This window comes from Salmo trutta, chromosome 18 (genome assembly GCF_901001165.1).
Source record: "Salmo trutta chromosome 18, fSalTru1.1, whole genome shotgun sequence".
Taxonomy (NCBI): Eukaryota; Metazoa; Chordata; class Actinopteri; order Salmoniformes; family Salmonidae; genus Salmo; species Salmo trutta.
In genome coordinates, this window is record NC_042974.1 from 27,300,320 (window position 1) to 27,315,685 (window position 15,366).

The following is a 15,366-nucleotide window of genomic DNA, read 5'->3' on the forward strand; positions in this document are numbered from 1 at the left end:
ATTTGAGCTGAAACCAGATCGTATTCTTTCGATGCAGCTCTAATCACCTAGGTTTTACCATTCAGTGAGAACCTTTTGAGTGTTTACCAAATAACGTCTAAATCATTCACACATCACACGAGGGTCAAGTCTTTTGGTTTTTATGTTTGTATTCATATCAGTTAATCATTTGAGGGGAAACCTCAACCTACAACTGGACTAACATTTTGAAAGTGTTCCTCAATTGCAAGTCCAGGATGACAGTTATTATCAGTAGGGGGCACCCTTGAATAAGAATTCTACTCTTACAAGGGAAAAGTGGCACATCATATCGTTGAAAGTAAAAATGTTGACATAACATTGCTTAAATTAACGACCATGGCTACATCCCCTTACATAACCAGACCACAAAAGTAAAGTTTAAAATATTTTATTTGTTTTAAAATATACATCAGTTTACAAATTCAGAAAATAAAATTAGTACAGGTTTAACAGTCTTGTGTATAATATTGTCTTTGAAGTCATTTTTTTAACAGGGAGAACATTTTTAGCCCGCTTACATACAAAAGAAAGGAAATCTACAAAGCCATGAAAGAACAGACACTGCATCGGGAGTGTGATGAATATGCAACCAAAGAAAAACATAACGGAGCCCACTTTTCTCAGTATGAGAGAATAATCGGATTTCCACTTAACTCCATGCAAGACTGGTAGACATGGTTTGTGTGAATGAACCCAGCAACTGAACTGGATTCAGGGTTGGGCGAGTCTGGACTTGGGACCCTACAACAGTCTCCTCGCAATGGCATACATCAGGTACCACAGACTGCAGTGTCCCCTAGACTCAAAAGAGTTATAGGTATACCAGTATTTATCCCCATTAAGCACAAACACTGGATACATAATTTCATATACTTAAAAATTCACCTGCAGCCAAATAAAATAAAGTGCTGAATTAGGCATGTAACAGGGCTGCCCAACCCTCTTCCTGGAGATCTACCATCCTGTGGGTTTTCAGTCCAACCCTAATTTAACACACCTGATTCTACTAATTAGCTGCTGAATCAGATATGCTAAATTAGGGTTGACTGAACCTACAGGACAGTAGATCTCCAGGAAGAGGGTTGGGCAGCCCTGGCACATCATTCATGTCAATGGGAGAATTCAATGACTCAACACCATACATGTAGACATGAATAAGATGTAAATAACAAACAACAATGGAGGCATATATTGACGTGAGAAGATAGTGACAGCATCTTTATTAGTATTCCTGAACCATCTCATTGCAATGACACCGCCCTTGTGCAGGGACTGGCTTTGTCATCAAGCTCAGATTGTATGATTATGCCATCTGTGTGGGATATTACACAGTAAACCCCGTCTCTGTATTCATATGTAGAGCCAGGGTTTTCTAATTGTTTAATGTAATACCTTACACTCCAGTTGTTCAAATATTCTTGCAGATCATCAATATTTCCAAAAAAACCCTGACGCTGTCTCAATACTGTCACAATGGAGACAAGGCTCCTGTGAACCAACTGGCTTGCTGTTTAAATCCTGCTCAGACTAAAACCTATATAGTGAAAATAACTGCGCTAGCTACCTGTTAAAGGTCACCGTCACAGAGGGATTACCGTCATGACCAGTGTGTTTACTCCACCGCATCAGATAAAAGGAGTGACAAAGCTGACATTTTTCAACATTTCTCAGACTAAATTTAAAAAGCTCCACACGAGTGGAGCATCTTGGGAAGGCGACCTTGGATCAAAGAAGCGACGCGTCAGCAGAGATGTGTTCAATTATATTCATGAAAGAGAAGTCATTAAAGTTGCAGGAGACCAGATATAAAGGCCTATTTATACTGCTTAGTACATTAGAGCCTGCACATTTAATTCCCTCTTTTTTCCATTTCCGTTTTTGTATTTGCACGAAACCTTGTCTACAGCACATCTGATGAGCCCATGAGATCTTAAAAACGTAAATGTCCATGTTGAAGACCATGACAGACTACTGTACTCCTTTTGAAGTATTAGAGACCTATTTCTGAGGGTAATAAAACATGAATAATTTAGTAAAGGGTTGTTACAACTCTTAATTATGGGCTATTAACACTTCATTTATACTAATGAAAAAGACCAATAAGAAGACTGCAAGCAAAAGAAAGAGGTTTAAAAAGTGTGAGGGTGGAGGGACGTGAACCGTGTGGATTTGGGGGCCCGCAATCCAGGGTCCCGGTCTGTTACACTGAAGAAAATGGCATTGAATTATTCAGGGACCAGGAGTGCAGCAGAAAGCCTCCAGCGTGTTGGATATAGTATGTGGAGAGACTTTATACCGGGATCTGGTGACTCATCTCACTCTGGAGGGAACACAGTTACCTCGTATGACCCCAGTGACTGGCAGCGGCACAGTACTTTACAGCACAATGTTGCCAGTTCCTTGATATGTGGCTTTTACTTGTTGGTCTAAGAATAGAGGTTTAGACAGGGCGGGGGGACTAAGACCCACATCTATACATATATAGTGAGAAGGCAGGCTCAAGAGACATCAAGGATGAATATTTCTAGGTGGCGTCTGTTCCAGATCAGAATTAGGTGGGAGGGAGGGCATTTTTATAATGTTGTATGGACAGAGTTTACTGGCGCATGTTTTCTAACCTTGTGGAAACACAGTACTTGGCAAAAGCCCTCAGTCGTAATCATGAAGTGCTGTTGCATTTATCATCTTTGATCATTTAATTTGTCTTCAAAATGTAAGTGCAGTGCATTCTGAAAGTACTCAGACCCCTTCACTTTTCACATTTTGTTATGTTACAGCCTTATTCTAAAATGGATTAAATAAATGTTTTTCCTCATCAATCTACACACAATACCCCATAATGACAAAGCGAAAACAGGTTTTTAGAAATTGTTCCAAATAAAAAAAACAGAAATACCGTATTTACATAAGTATACAGAACCTTTGCTTTGAGACTTGAAATTGAGCTCCAGTGCATCCTGTTTCCATTGATCATCCTTGAGATGTTTCTACAACTTGATTGGAGTCCACCTGTGGTAAATTCAATTGATGATTTGGAAAGGCACACACCTGTCTATATAAGGTCCCACAGTTGACAGTGCATGTCAGAGCAAAAACAAAGCCATGAGGTCGAAGGAATTGTCAGTAGAGCTCCGAGACAGGATTGTGTCGAGGCACAGATCTGGGAAAGGTACCAAAACATTTCTGCAGGATGGAAGGTCCCTAAGAACACAGTGGCCTCCATCATTCTTAAATGGAAGAAGTTTGGAACCACCAAGACTCTTCCTAGAGCAGGCCGCCCGGCCAAACTGAGCAATTGGGGGAGAAGGACCTTGGTCAGGAAGGTGGTCACTCTGACGGTGCACCAATGGTCACTCTGACAGTGCACCAGAGTTCATCTGTGGAGATGAGAGAACCTTCCAGAAGGACAACCATCTCCGCAGCACGCCACCAATCAGGCCTTTATTGTAGAGTGGCCAGGCTGTGGGGATGTTTTTCAGCGGCAGAGACTGGGAGACTAGTCAGGATCAAGGGAAAGATGAACAGAGCAAAGTACAGAGAGAGTCTTGATTAAAACCTGCTCCAGAGCGGTCTGTTGAAACCCAGATTGAACTCATTGACCTGAATGCCTAGTGTCACGGACCTCAGACTGGGGCGAAGGTTCACCTTCCAACAGGACAACGACCCTAAGCACACAGCCAAGACAACGCAGGAGTGGCTTCGGGACAAGACTCTGACTGCCCTTTAGTGGCCCAGCCAGAGCCCGGACTTGAACCGGATCGAACATCTCTGGAGAGACCTGAAAAAAGCTGTACAGCGACGCTCCCCATTCAACCTGACAGAGCTTGAGAAAATCTGCAGAGAAGAATGGAAGAAACTCCCCATATACAGGTTTGCCAAGCTTGTAGCGTCATACGAGGCTGTAATCGCTGCCAAAGGTGCATCAACAAAGTACTGAGTAAAGGGTCTGAATACCTATGTAAGTGATATCCGTTTTTTATTTTTAATACATTTGCAAAAAAAATCTAAAAACCTGTTTTTGTTTTGTCATTATGAGGTATTGTGTGTAGATTGATGAGGGGCAAAAAAACGATTTAATCCATTTTAGAAAAAGGCTGTAACGTAACAAAATGTGGAAAAAGTGAAGGGGTCTGAATATTTTCAGAATGCACTGTATATGATATTACACTGTCTTCAGCCCACAGAGGGTTGCATGAACAAATACAAGCAGATGGCTTAGAGTCTGACTCGGAGAGTTAAGAACACTGCATGAGGCGTGTGACTTCATACTGGATTACTGCCTTATACTGAAGGGCTTTCAGTGTGAGCTGTCAATCCGGGATCAATAAAACAGCAGGACTGTATCCGACTTCATAACCACGCAATCAAAGAGCCATTAGAAAGGCAAACAATTACATAAATGAAAATTCAGACTTTTGCCTCAGTCAATCATCCTTATTATGTATTATAGCTACAGTTGAAGTCAGAAGTTTACATACACCTTAGCCAAATACACTTACTCAGTTTTTCACAATTCCTGACATTTAATCCTAGTAAAAATTCCCTGTCTTAGGTCAGTTAGGATCACCACTTTATTTTAAGAATGTGAAATGTCAGAATAATAGTAGAGAGAATGATTTATTTCAGCTTGTATTTCCTTCATCACATTCCCAGTGGGTCAGAAGTTTACATAAACTAAATTAGTATTTGGTAGCATTGCCTTTAAATTGTTTAACTTGGGTCAAACGTTTTGGGTAGCCTTCCACAAGCTTCCCACAATAAGTTGGGTGAATTTTGTCCTATTCCTCCTGACAGAGCTGGTGTAACTGAGTCAGGTTTTTAGGCCTCCTTGCTCGCAAATGCTTTTTCAATTCTGCCCAAACATTTTCTATGGGATTGAGGTCAGGGCTTTGTGATGGCCACTCCAATACCTTGACTTTGTTGTCCTAAAGCCATTTTGTCACAACTTTGGAAGTATGCTTGGGGTCATTGTCCATTTGGAAGACCCATTTGCGACCCAGCTTTAACTTCCTGACCCATGTCTTCAGATGTTGCTTCAATATATCCACAAAAATGTCCATCCTCATGATGCCATCTATTTTGTGAAGTGCACCAGTCCCTCCTGCAGCAAAGCACCCACACATCATGATGCTGCCACCCCCGTGCTTCACGGTTGGGATGCTGTTCTTCGGCTTGCAAGCATCCCCCTTTTTCCTCCAAACATAACGATGGTCATTATGGCCAAACAGTTCTAGTTTTGTTTCACCAGACCAGAGGACATTTCTCCAAAAAGTACGATCTTTGTCCCAATGTGCAGTTGCAAACGGTAATCTGTCTTTTTTATGGGGGTTTCGGAGCAGTGGCTTCTTCCTTGCTGAGCGGCCTTTCTGGTTATGTCGATATAGGACTCGTTTTACTGTGGATATAGATACTTTTGTACCTGTTTCCTCCAACATCTTCAGAAGGTCCTTTGCTGTTGTTCTGGGATTGATTTGCACTTTTCGCACCAAAGTACGTTCATCTCTAAGAGACAGAACGCGTCTCCTTCCTGAGCAGTATGACGGCTATGTGATTCCATGGTGTTTATACTTGTGTACTATTGTTTGTACAGATGAACGTGGTACCTTGGTACCTTTTTCCCATGATGTCAAGCAAGAGGCACTGAGTTTGAAGGTAGGCCTTGAAATACATCCACAGCTACACCTCCAATTGACTCAAATGATGCAATTAGGCTATCAGAAGCTTCTAAAGCCATGACATCATTTTCTGGAATTTTCCAAGCTGTTTAAAGTCACAGTCATCTTATTCTATGTAAACTTCTGACCCACTGGAATTGTGATACAGTGAATTATAAGTGAAATAATCTGCCTGTAAACAATTGTTGGAAAAATTAGTTGTGTCATGCACAAAGTAGATGTTCTAACTGACTTGCCAAAACTATAGTTTGTTAACAAGAAATTTGTGGAGTGGTTGAAAAACGAAATTTAAATGTATGTAAACTTCCGACTTCAACTGTACATAGAGAATGTCTGATGCTGAACACATTTTATGGATTACAATTAAGACAAATTCAACATTGCTAAATACAGAACGATAAGTCAATTGAATATACTGGACCAAATGAAAGTCCAAAGGAACACATGCACACAATCAAAAATCAATCCATAAAATCACAAAAATTATAATCTCTTGAATGAATCAATATTTCCTATCCATACTAAAGCATGTAGATGAAAATGGACCAAAAACGCGAAAATAAACGGTACATATTGTAAAGCCATGATTCCATTTCAGATTAGGTATTTATATTAGGTAAATTATGTATTTATACAGGGCCAAAGATTAAAACAACTTTGCATTGGGGACATCTGATAAGCAAACTGATGAAATACTTAAAAGGTTGGCTGAACACAGAGAAAAACATCAAATCATTCTCCTCTTCACAGTTTACTAGTTACTAGTATAACATCCTCTGTGAACCCCCACAACGGAGACTGAGTAATACACCAACAAAAATACTTTCCTGATCAGGAAATTGTCAATGGTAAAGAAATACCAAAAATCTCATCAACCAGCCCAGTCATATCATGCAGGCCTTTAGCCTTCGATAATTCCTTGTCACATTGATATTCTGGAAACATACTGTTGTTACTGAATACATTGCTAACAGAAGTGGTACACAATGAGAATTGAAGGCATCTTCAAGGAGAATTATCCCCTCCCCCCAGGGCCCAGTGAATATTTCCTAACACATCCACAGAAATGCTTTGAAGGTTGTCGTGGTTCTTCTGAGACACTGTTTCATGCCATTTAGGTCTTCCTTTGTAATACCCCATGTAAAGTACCAGAGTTAACAATAGAACTATAGGCCTGTTTGTTTCTTGAAATGGAAATACAGATGACTAAATCCAATGACAAATCAATAACAGAACAAAAGTGAAAGCGAATAGAAATACTTTGACTGTTCTCAATCGTCAACATCATAACATGTCCAGACCTCAGCCATTAAATAGTTACATAAAAATCTAAATGTCAATTAAAAATGATTTGAATGAAGAAGTGATTGAAGAAATAAACAGTAACACTTACGATAATAGAAAGACAATAAAATCAAAATTAAAAATCAATGAAAACTGTATTTCTGTTATTGAGAAAATAAACTTGAGTGAGACCTACAATTTCAGGAATTCATTGAGGGTGACCTTCCTAGTTCTTGTGTAGTTGACCAATTACAGAGAAGAGAGCCCTTAAGAGTGGGTGCTCAACAGACTGCTGCACACTTCAGGTGCTTCAGAGGGGCATCAGAATAGATATTTTCTGGGAATTGGGGGGTTAGAAACCCCCTCAGACAGAGAGGGATAGGCACTGAGAGTCTGTGTGGGGGTCCGTTCCACCATCCACTCACACCAGACAACAGCATGCGCTTGCAAGTGCTTGCCCTCTTCACCATTCGTCCATTCAGAGATGGAGGTAAAGTTCTCATGTTATCAGATTCCTGCATGACATATAATTTCTCTGGGGGGGGGGGGGGGGGTCCAGGGCAAAAGAGAACAAACAAGGGAGAAGGCAACAACTCCATCCATCCTGCATATCGCCGATCCTCTCAAGTGACGAGATGAAACGTTGCACTATCTGGGCTGTTCCATTAGAACACACACTGGCTGGATGTTTACACACAGGAAATGGACCTGCATGGCTCTCCTGTAGTCGCCATTCTCCTCTCTGCAACAGTTTTGGAGTGTTTGAGAGACAGAAAACTAACCTCATTCAGATACCCCTGTAGGACCCTTTGTTCTGCTATTGGAGGAGATTGCGGTTTACAGTGGAAAACAAAGGAAAGAACGCCGCAAACTTTACCATTCAACTGGCAGCCAGGCATCGCACATATCTTCTAAAGAACAGTCAGCTCTTGAATGTGGTTAGTAGAGCATATGTGTATTTCCTGACTAAACTCATGAGAGACAGCAGCACAGACAAAGGAAGGACCAACACGAATCATCGCTCTCTTTCTGGTAAGATAAAGAGTCCACAGACCAGAGAAGAGTTAGTCGGTCAGACGACAGATGAAGTGAGAGGAGAAAAGTCCCCTAGTCTCAGTCCAGCAGGTTACCATGCTCCTGTGCCCGGGTCAGGCTGTCTTTGCGGTGCAGGTGGTGGACTCCCATCCTCTTTGGGCTCTTCAGGGGTCGGCCGGGGGTGGAAGTGGAGGAGTTTGCGGAAAGGGGAGGGGTGTTCTTTGTGTAGTCCTCTAGCCCTGCCAGGACCCGGGGGGCTATGACGGGGAAGTCCTGTGGCAGGATGTCTCTCTCCTCTGCAGAGCTGCCTACAGACCCAGTCTCGTCCACAAAATCATTCCTCTTTGCCTCCGCCGGGCTGGTCTCCACGGTGATGGCCGTTGACACGGTGTCGCCACTGGTGTTGTCTCGGTCGTTGTCCAGTGGGTCCAGGGCCATCAGCAGTTGCTCGCTCTCCTCTGTGGAGAAGTCTGCTCCGTAATGCCCCCTCCTGGTGCGGAGGTCAGCCATGCTGCTGGTGTCAGTGTCCAGGCTGGACTCTCGGCTTGCTGTCCAGCTGCGGGTGGAGGACCCCTCCTCCCCGTCCGAGTAGGCCCCCCGTAGCGCCCCCCTGTCGGAACCCCCGCCCACTGGCTTGCCGGTCCGGGTCCTCTCCAGGTCCTTGACCGTCTCGCTGCTGAAGGAGGTGCGGTTGACCAGGGTGCTGTCAGAGGGTGGTGCCATCTTCTCCACAAACATACGCTGCCAGTTGGCCAGCAGGTCCTCCTCAGAGCTACCTGAGCTGGCAAAGGCGCTGGGGGGCTGAGGGGGGCTGCTAAAGGGGCTGGACTGGTTGGAGAGGGGGTCTGCTGTGTCTAGCTGAGTAGGGGTGCGGCAGGGGTCCCGCTGCCCCCCTCCCCCTGAGGACGACGACGTCCCAGATCGCCAGCCCCCGTCCGACACGGCGGGGCTGTTTGGCACGGTGCGCTGGCGCTCGTTCTCCTCGTCGTTCTGCACCAGGCTGAGGGAGATGGCCTGGCGCGTTGCGTAGGTGCAGTTGGGCAGGGGGCTGTTCTTGGGGATCTTCACCTTGTCGTCCGAGGAGAACTCAATCACCTTGCGGCCGGGATAGAGGGGGTGGGGCGGAGGGGGGGCTGGGTAGGGGTTGAGCTTCTCGAAGGCACCACCCTCTCTACCCTCCTCTCCTGATTGGCCGTCTGCTGACAGGCTGCTCTGGCTCCGACACATGCCATTCTGCTGGAGGAGCTCCTGGGCCTGGCTGCTCTGGGCTGGGGCCCTGCTGCTGTGACCGGGACCCCCGTTCTCTCTACCCCCTCCTCCTGCCTGGTGCCCAGTCATGTCCACATGCACAAACACGTCCTCTGCCTGGGGCCGGCCTGCGCTGCTGCTGGACTGGGCAGAGTTGAGCACCAGAGGCTCAGGCTTCTCCAGGATGCGGGCAATGACTGAGGTGGGCACCACGTCAGCGGGGGTCAGGCTCATGGTGTCGGAGTCCTGGCCCTGGGCCCCCTGGGAACTCTTATCCGGCAGACTGGCCTTCATGTGCTTGTTCACCATGTCCTGCAGCTCATAGGGCAGCTGGAAGACAAGAGAAGACGAACACAAAACGTGACAGGTTTCACAGACGGGCAAAGACATCACGTTAAAATCAAAAGTCACAGGCGTGTCAAACTGAGTGAATTTCTGAACTTTAAAGCTACTTTAAAACAAGAGTCCCGTGGTACACTAAAGTACTTAATATTAGATGTAACTTGTAAAGAAAACATGTTACTTAATAATGAGAACAACTCCCCCACCTGCAGTCTTTAACAATTCCCTCAATTAACTGGAACAACTTTAAAAAGGTTCAATGCAGCTGTTTTTATCTCAATATCAAATAATTTCTAGGTGACAATTAAGTACCGTACTGTGATTGTTTTCAATTAAAATGGTCAAAAAGAAAACAAAAATAGCTTCTTTGCGAAGAGCAATTTCTCAAGCAAAAATTTTGCTAGGACTGTCTGGAAGTTGTCTGAGTGGGGAGGGGAAAACTGAAAACTAGCTGTTATTGGCAGAGAATTTTGGAACTCTTTCTTATTGGTCATGTAAATTCCAACCCACCAAAACAGGCTGAAATTCTTGCCAGTCTTTTCAAACAGCTCTTATACTAAAAAGGGCATTATCATTTTCACAATTTCACAGTATTATTCCAACCTCACAAGGGCTGACAAATCTTTCCCGACTTGCTGTGCTTTTAAAACAGCATGTGATTCCACTAAGAGCTCGCAGTGGGAGTATTTAAATTCTCATGTCAAATGCATTAAGCTTTAACTTTCCCTAATAACCGAGTGGCAAAGTCTTAGCGCTCATATCTCTCCCATGCAAGGACTTTGTGCTCCGATCCAAACTAGAAAGCGGCACATCTCAGTGGGATACGAGTGGCGTCAATTACAGTTCCAGATGATTTCTAAAATAGCTGCTGTGATCCTGTGGATAAGTCTCCCTGTGTAAGAGCAGTGAATGACACTAACACACGGCTGCCAGGTTAGACATCACTGGGGTGTCTGATGCTTGATATGTGAATGGAAGAGAACAGTGGGATCCATCTTAACTTCAGTCAGCGCTGTGAAGGAGACCGTCTCCTGCTGCCTTTCTTCCCTGGCCACCAAATGTCTCCTTGTCCCTGACTCCATGTTCACAGGAACAAAAAGCAGAGAGAACAAGAAAAATAAAAGGCTCACCTCCAATGAGATACTTGAAGGGGGGTGAGAAAGAAAGAAAGTGAGGTTTGAAAGTAAAGGAAAAAAAGGCCGGCATCTAGGGCCCTTCTATCACGGTGATACTGGGCGTGACGAGCCAAGGCTGTGATATTGATATGTGGAAAATGGGCAGAGAGAGAATAAGCGATTCCACAGTCCCCGCTCGCTGAAGCCCTAACGATCCTGGTGAGCAACGATCGGCACGCCCGCCTCCCCTTCACTTCCTCTGGTCAGCGGGGAGGGCCAGGCAGGATCAATACAACTGTATAGGGCTGCCAGGTGACTCCTCTACCGGTCAGAAGTTTACACGACATAGCCCTGACCTCTGCCCAATTACGTATAGCAATCAAACAAGCTGCCAAGAGTCATGTGTCATGACGAGCTTACAAGCAGCTCCTGTATCACATCCATGTGCACACAAAGGTTATATACAGTCGTGGCCAAAAGTTTTGAGAATGACACATGAATTTTCACAAAGTCTGCTGCCTCAGTTTCTATGGCAATTTGCATATACTATAATGTTATGAAGAGTGATCAGATGAATTGCAATTAATTACAAAGTCCCTCTTTGCCATGCAAATGAACTGAATCCCCCCCAAAAATTCCACTACATTTCAGCCCTGCCACAAAAGGACCAGCTGACATGTCAGTGATTCTCTCGTTAACACAGGTGTGAGTGTTGACGAGGACAAGGCTGGAGATCACTCTGTCATGCTGATTGAGTTTGAATAACAGACTGGAAGCTTCAAAAAGGAGGGTGGTGCTTGGAATCATTGTTCTTCCTCTGTCAACCATGGTTACCTGCAAGGAAACACGTGCCGTCATCTTTGCTTTGCACAAAAAGGGCTTCACAGGCAAGGATATTGCTGCCAGTAAGATTGCACCTAAATCAACCATTTATCGGATCATCAAGAACTTCAAGGAGAGTGGTTCAATTGTTGTGAAGAAGGCTTCAGGGCGCCCAAGAAAGTCCAGCAGGCGCCAGGGCTGGGATCGGGGCACCACCAGTACAGAACTTGCTCAGGAATGGCAGCAGGCAGGTGTGAGTGCATCTGCACGCACAGTGAGGTGAAGACTTTTGGAGGATGGCCTGGTGTCAAGAAGGGCAGCAAAGAAGCCACTTCTCTCCAGGAAAAACATCAGGGACAGACTGATATTCTGCAACAGGTACAGGGATTGGACTGCTGAGGACTGGGGTAAAGTAATTTTCTCTGATGAATACCCTTTCCGATTGTTTGGGGCATCCGGAAAAAAGCTTGTCTGGAGTAGACAAGGTGAGCGCTACCATCAGTCCTGTGTCATGCCAACAGTAAAGCATCCTGAGGCCATTCTTGTGTGGGGTTGCTTCTCAGCCAAAGGAGTGGGCTCACTCACAATTTTGCCTAAGAATACAGCCATGAATAAAGAATGGTACCAACACATCCTCCGAGAGAAACTTCTTCCAACCATCCAGGAACAGTTTGGTGACGAACAATGCCTTTTCCAGCATGATGGAGCACCTTGCCATAAGGCAAAAGTGATAACTAACTGGCTCGGGGAACAAAACATTGATATTTTGGGTCCATGGCCAGGAAACTCCCCAGACCTTAATCCCATTGAGAACTTGTGGTCAATCCTCAAGAGGCGGGTGGACAAACAAAACCCCACAAATTCTGACAAACTCCAAGCATTGATTATGCAAGAATGGGCTGCCATCAGTCAGGATGTCGCTCAGAAATTGACAGCATGCCAGGGCGGATTGCAGAGGTCTTGAAAAAGACGGGTCAACACTGCAAATATTGACTCTTTGCGTCAACTTCATGAAATTGTCAATAAAAGCATTTGACACTTATTAAATGCTTGTAATTATACTTCAGCATTCCATAGTAACATCTGACAAAAATATCTAAAGACACTGAGGCAGCAGACTTGGTGAAAATTAATATTTGTGTCATTCTCAAAACTTTTGGCCACGACTGAACAGTACTGTGTTATAGAGCCTTAACTAAAAAGGCACACAATAGCTGTAGCAAGAAGTGTTTCATTCTTCAGTGAGTGAGAGACCTTTTTTTAGCACCGTTCTTTCCTATAGAACATTGGCTGTATTATTATAAGCACTGCAGACAACCATTGTGATGCAAATCTGCATGGGTCCATTGATAGCCACAGTCATGGTCATTTTACATGCTATTGTACTAACCGCTTACTCACTGCAAATTATACCAATACGCATAACCTCAACAGAGGAACAGTTTGAGGCAAAGTGGGTATACTATATATGGCATAATGCCTGGGGAGACAAAAGCATAGCTTTCTCAGAACAATCACATGTGCAGCAGTGCGAATTGGTGCTCACAGACAGCCAACCCACTCTAGTGATAAGCTTTAGGACTGGGCTGCTGGGCAACTCCTGCCATGCTGTATAATTGACTTGTGTTTCCTTAGCCAATCTTCAGAATCCATCAAATCTCCCACAGATGGCTGCTGCCTGCCTGATAAGATGATTTGTATACACGGCTACTTTTCCGACCCCCTCCTAGGGAGCAGCTCACTTGGACACAGGATGACTCAATGCTTTCTGCCTGCCAACCTGTTTGTCTCTCTGCCCGCCTGTCTGTCTGCTTGCCTCTCCATGTCCATACTGCCAGATCTTTTGCAAGGAGGACTCTAACCATGGTTATCCAGGTTTCCCTTTGGTGTACTTTTATCATGCTTCCTCTCGGTCTTACTTTTTCTCTCATAATGGATAAGGACTGTCAAGTGGACATTGCCTTATGGCCAATGCTTTGATTTTCAAAAATATGTCATCTTCAAGGCACTTCACTTGTTTAGTATTTGCAAAAATAGCTCACTTCAGCAATTGGATCTTAGTCTGCAGACCCATTTCAAGAACTACCACTTTCTGCGACTATGTTTTCATCTAGGTCCTGAGTGGCTTAGTTGGTAAGAGGTTGGCGCTGGCAGTGCTAAGATGTTTGAAATGCCAAGATGCTACAAATGAATGCACTCATTGTACCAAACCCCCTACAGTTGATGTCCACGGCCCCGCGAAAATCTAACTAGCGTAATAAAAAAATCCACATAGAAATCTGCCCGTTTAAAGTAGAGATCTCAGTTTTGCATGGGCTGCGTCTCAATTTACTGCCTCCGCCGATGTCGGCCTGCCCCATCTGCGGTGAAAGGTGGCAGAGCTACAGCAGTGTTTGTCAGACCATGAGACGTCCCCAAAATTGGCCATGAAAACATCTGTGGCGTCCGAACGGTTGTTTTGCTCTAGGACGCCCACAAGCCTCACAAGACTCGACTGAATATAGCCCGGTACCAGTTTGAAAAATGAATGGAAGTATGGAGGTAGGTTAGTGCATATAAAAAAGGGGTTAAATATGTGTAAAACTTTTTTTAAAGTAGTTTCATGATCTTTCTTATATCGCTCAGATATAGGAGATACTATCTATTTTTCCATGTATGAATCTGTTCAATGCATTTCTATGGGGTAATAGCAGTAAAGCCTGATTCAATGATCCATCAAATAATGTTTTAAAATAATGTTTTAAAATATATATATATATATATATATATACACACACACTGCTCAAAAAAATAAAGGGAACACTTAAACAACACAATGTAACTCCAAGTCAATCACTTCTGTGAAATCAAACTGTCCACTTAGGAAGCAACACTGATTGACAATAAATTTCACATGCTGTTGTGCAAATGGAATAGACAACAGGTGGAAATTATAGGCAATAAGCAAGACACCCCCAATAAAGGAGTGGTTCTGCAGGTGGGGACCACAGACCACTTCTCAGTTCCTATGCTTCCTGGCTGATGTTTTGGTCACTTTTGAATGCTGGCGGTGCTTTCACTCTAGTGGTAGCATGAGACGGAGTCTACAACCCACACAAGTGGCTCAGGTAGTGCAGCTCATCCAGGATGGCACATCAATGCGAGCTGTGGCAAGGTTTGCTGTGTCTGTCAGCGTAGTGTCCAGAGCATGGAGGCGCTACCAGGAGACAGGCCAGTACATCAGGAGATGTGGAGGAGGCCGTAGGAGGGCAACAACCCAGCAGCAGGACCGCTACCTCCGCCTTTGTGCAAGGAGGAGCAGGAGGAGCACTGCCAGAGCCCTGCAAAATGACCTCCAGCAGGCCACAAATGTGCATGTGTCTGCTCAAACGGTCAGAAACAGACTCCATGAGGGTGGTATGAGGGCCCGACGTCCACAGGTGGGGGTTGTGCTTACAGCCCAACACCGTGCAGGACGTTTGGTAAATTCGCCACTGGCGCCCTGTGCTCTTCACAGATGAAGCAGGATCACACTGAGCACATGTGACAGACGTGACAGAGTCTGGAGACGCCGTGGAGAACGTTCTGCTGCCTGCAACATCCTCCAGCATGACCGGTTTGGCGGTGGGTCAGTCATGGTGTGAGGTGGCATTTCTTTGGGGGGCCTGACTGCCATTAGGTACTGGGATGAGATCCTCAGACCCCTTGTGAGACCATATGCTGGTGCGGTTGGCCCTGGGTTCCTCCTAATGCAAGACAATGCTAGACCTCATGTGGCTGGAGTGTGTCAGCAGTTCCTGCAAGAGGAAGGCATTGATGCTATGGACTGGCCCGCCCGTTCCCCA

At 44.8% G+C, this 15,366-nt stretch overlaps 1 protein-coding gene across 2 annotated transcripts in view; it reads right to left on the reverse strand.

Moving 5' to 3' along the window:
* Window positions 1–6,030: 6,030 nt before the first annotated feature.
* Window positions 6,031–15,366, reverse strand: part of LOC115153099 (tight junction-associated protein 1-like) — a 151,475-nt gene continuing 142,139 nt past the window's right edge. For both annotated transcript variants that reach the window (XM_029698162.1, XM_029698161.1), the window contains exon 10: window positions 6,031–9,593. In XM_029698162.1, coding sequence (XP_029554022.1) covers window positions 8,094–9,593 — 1,500 coding nt within the window. In that variant the 3' untranslated portion in view covers window positions 6,031–8,093. The remainder of the gene's footprint in view (window positions 9,594–15,366) is intronic.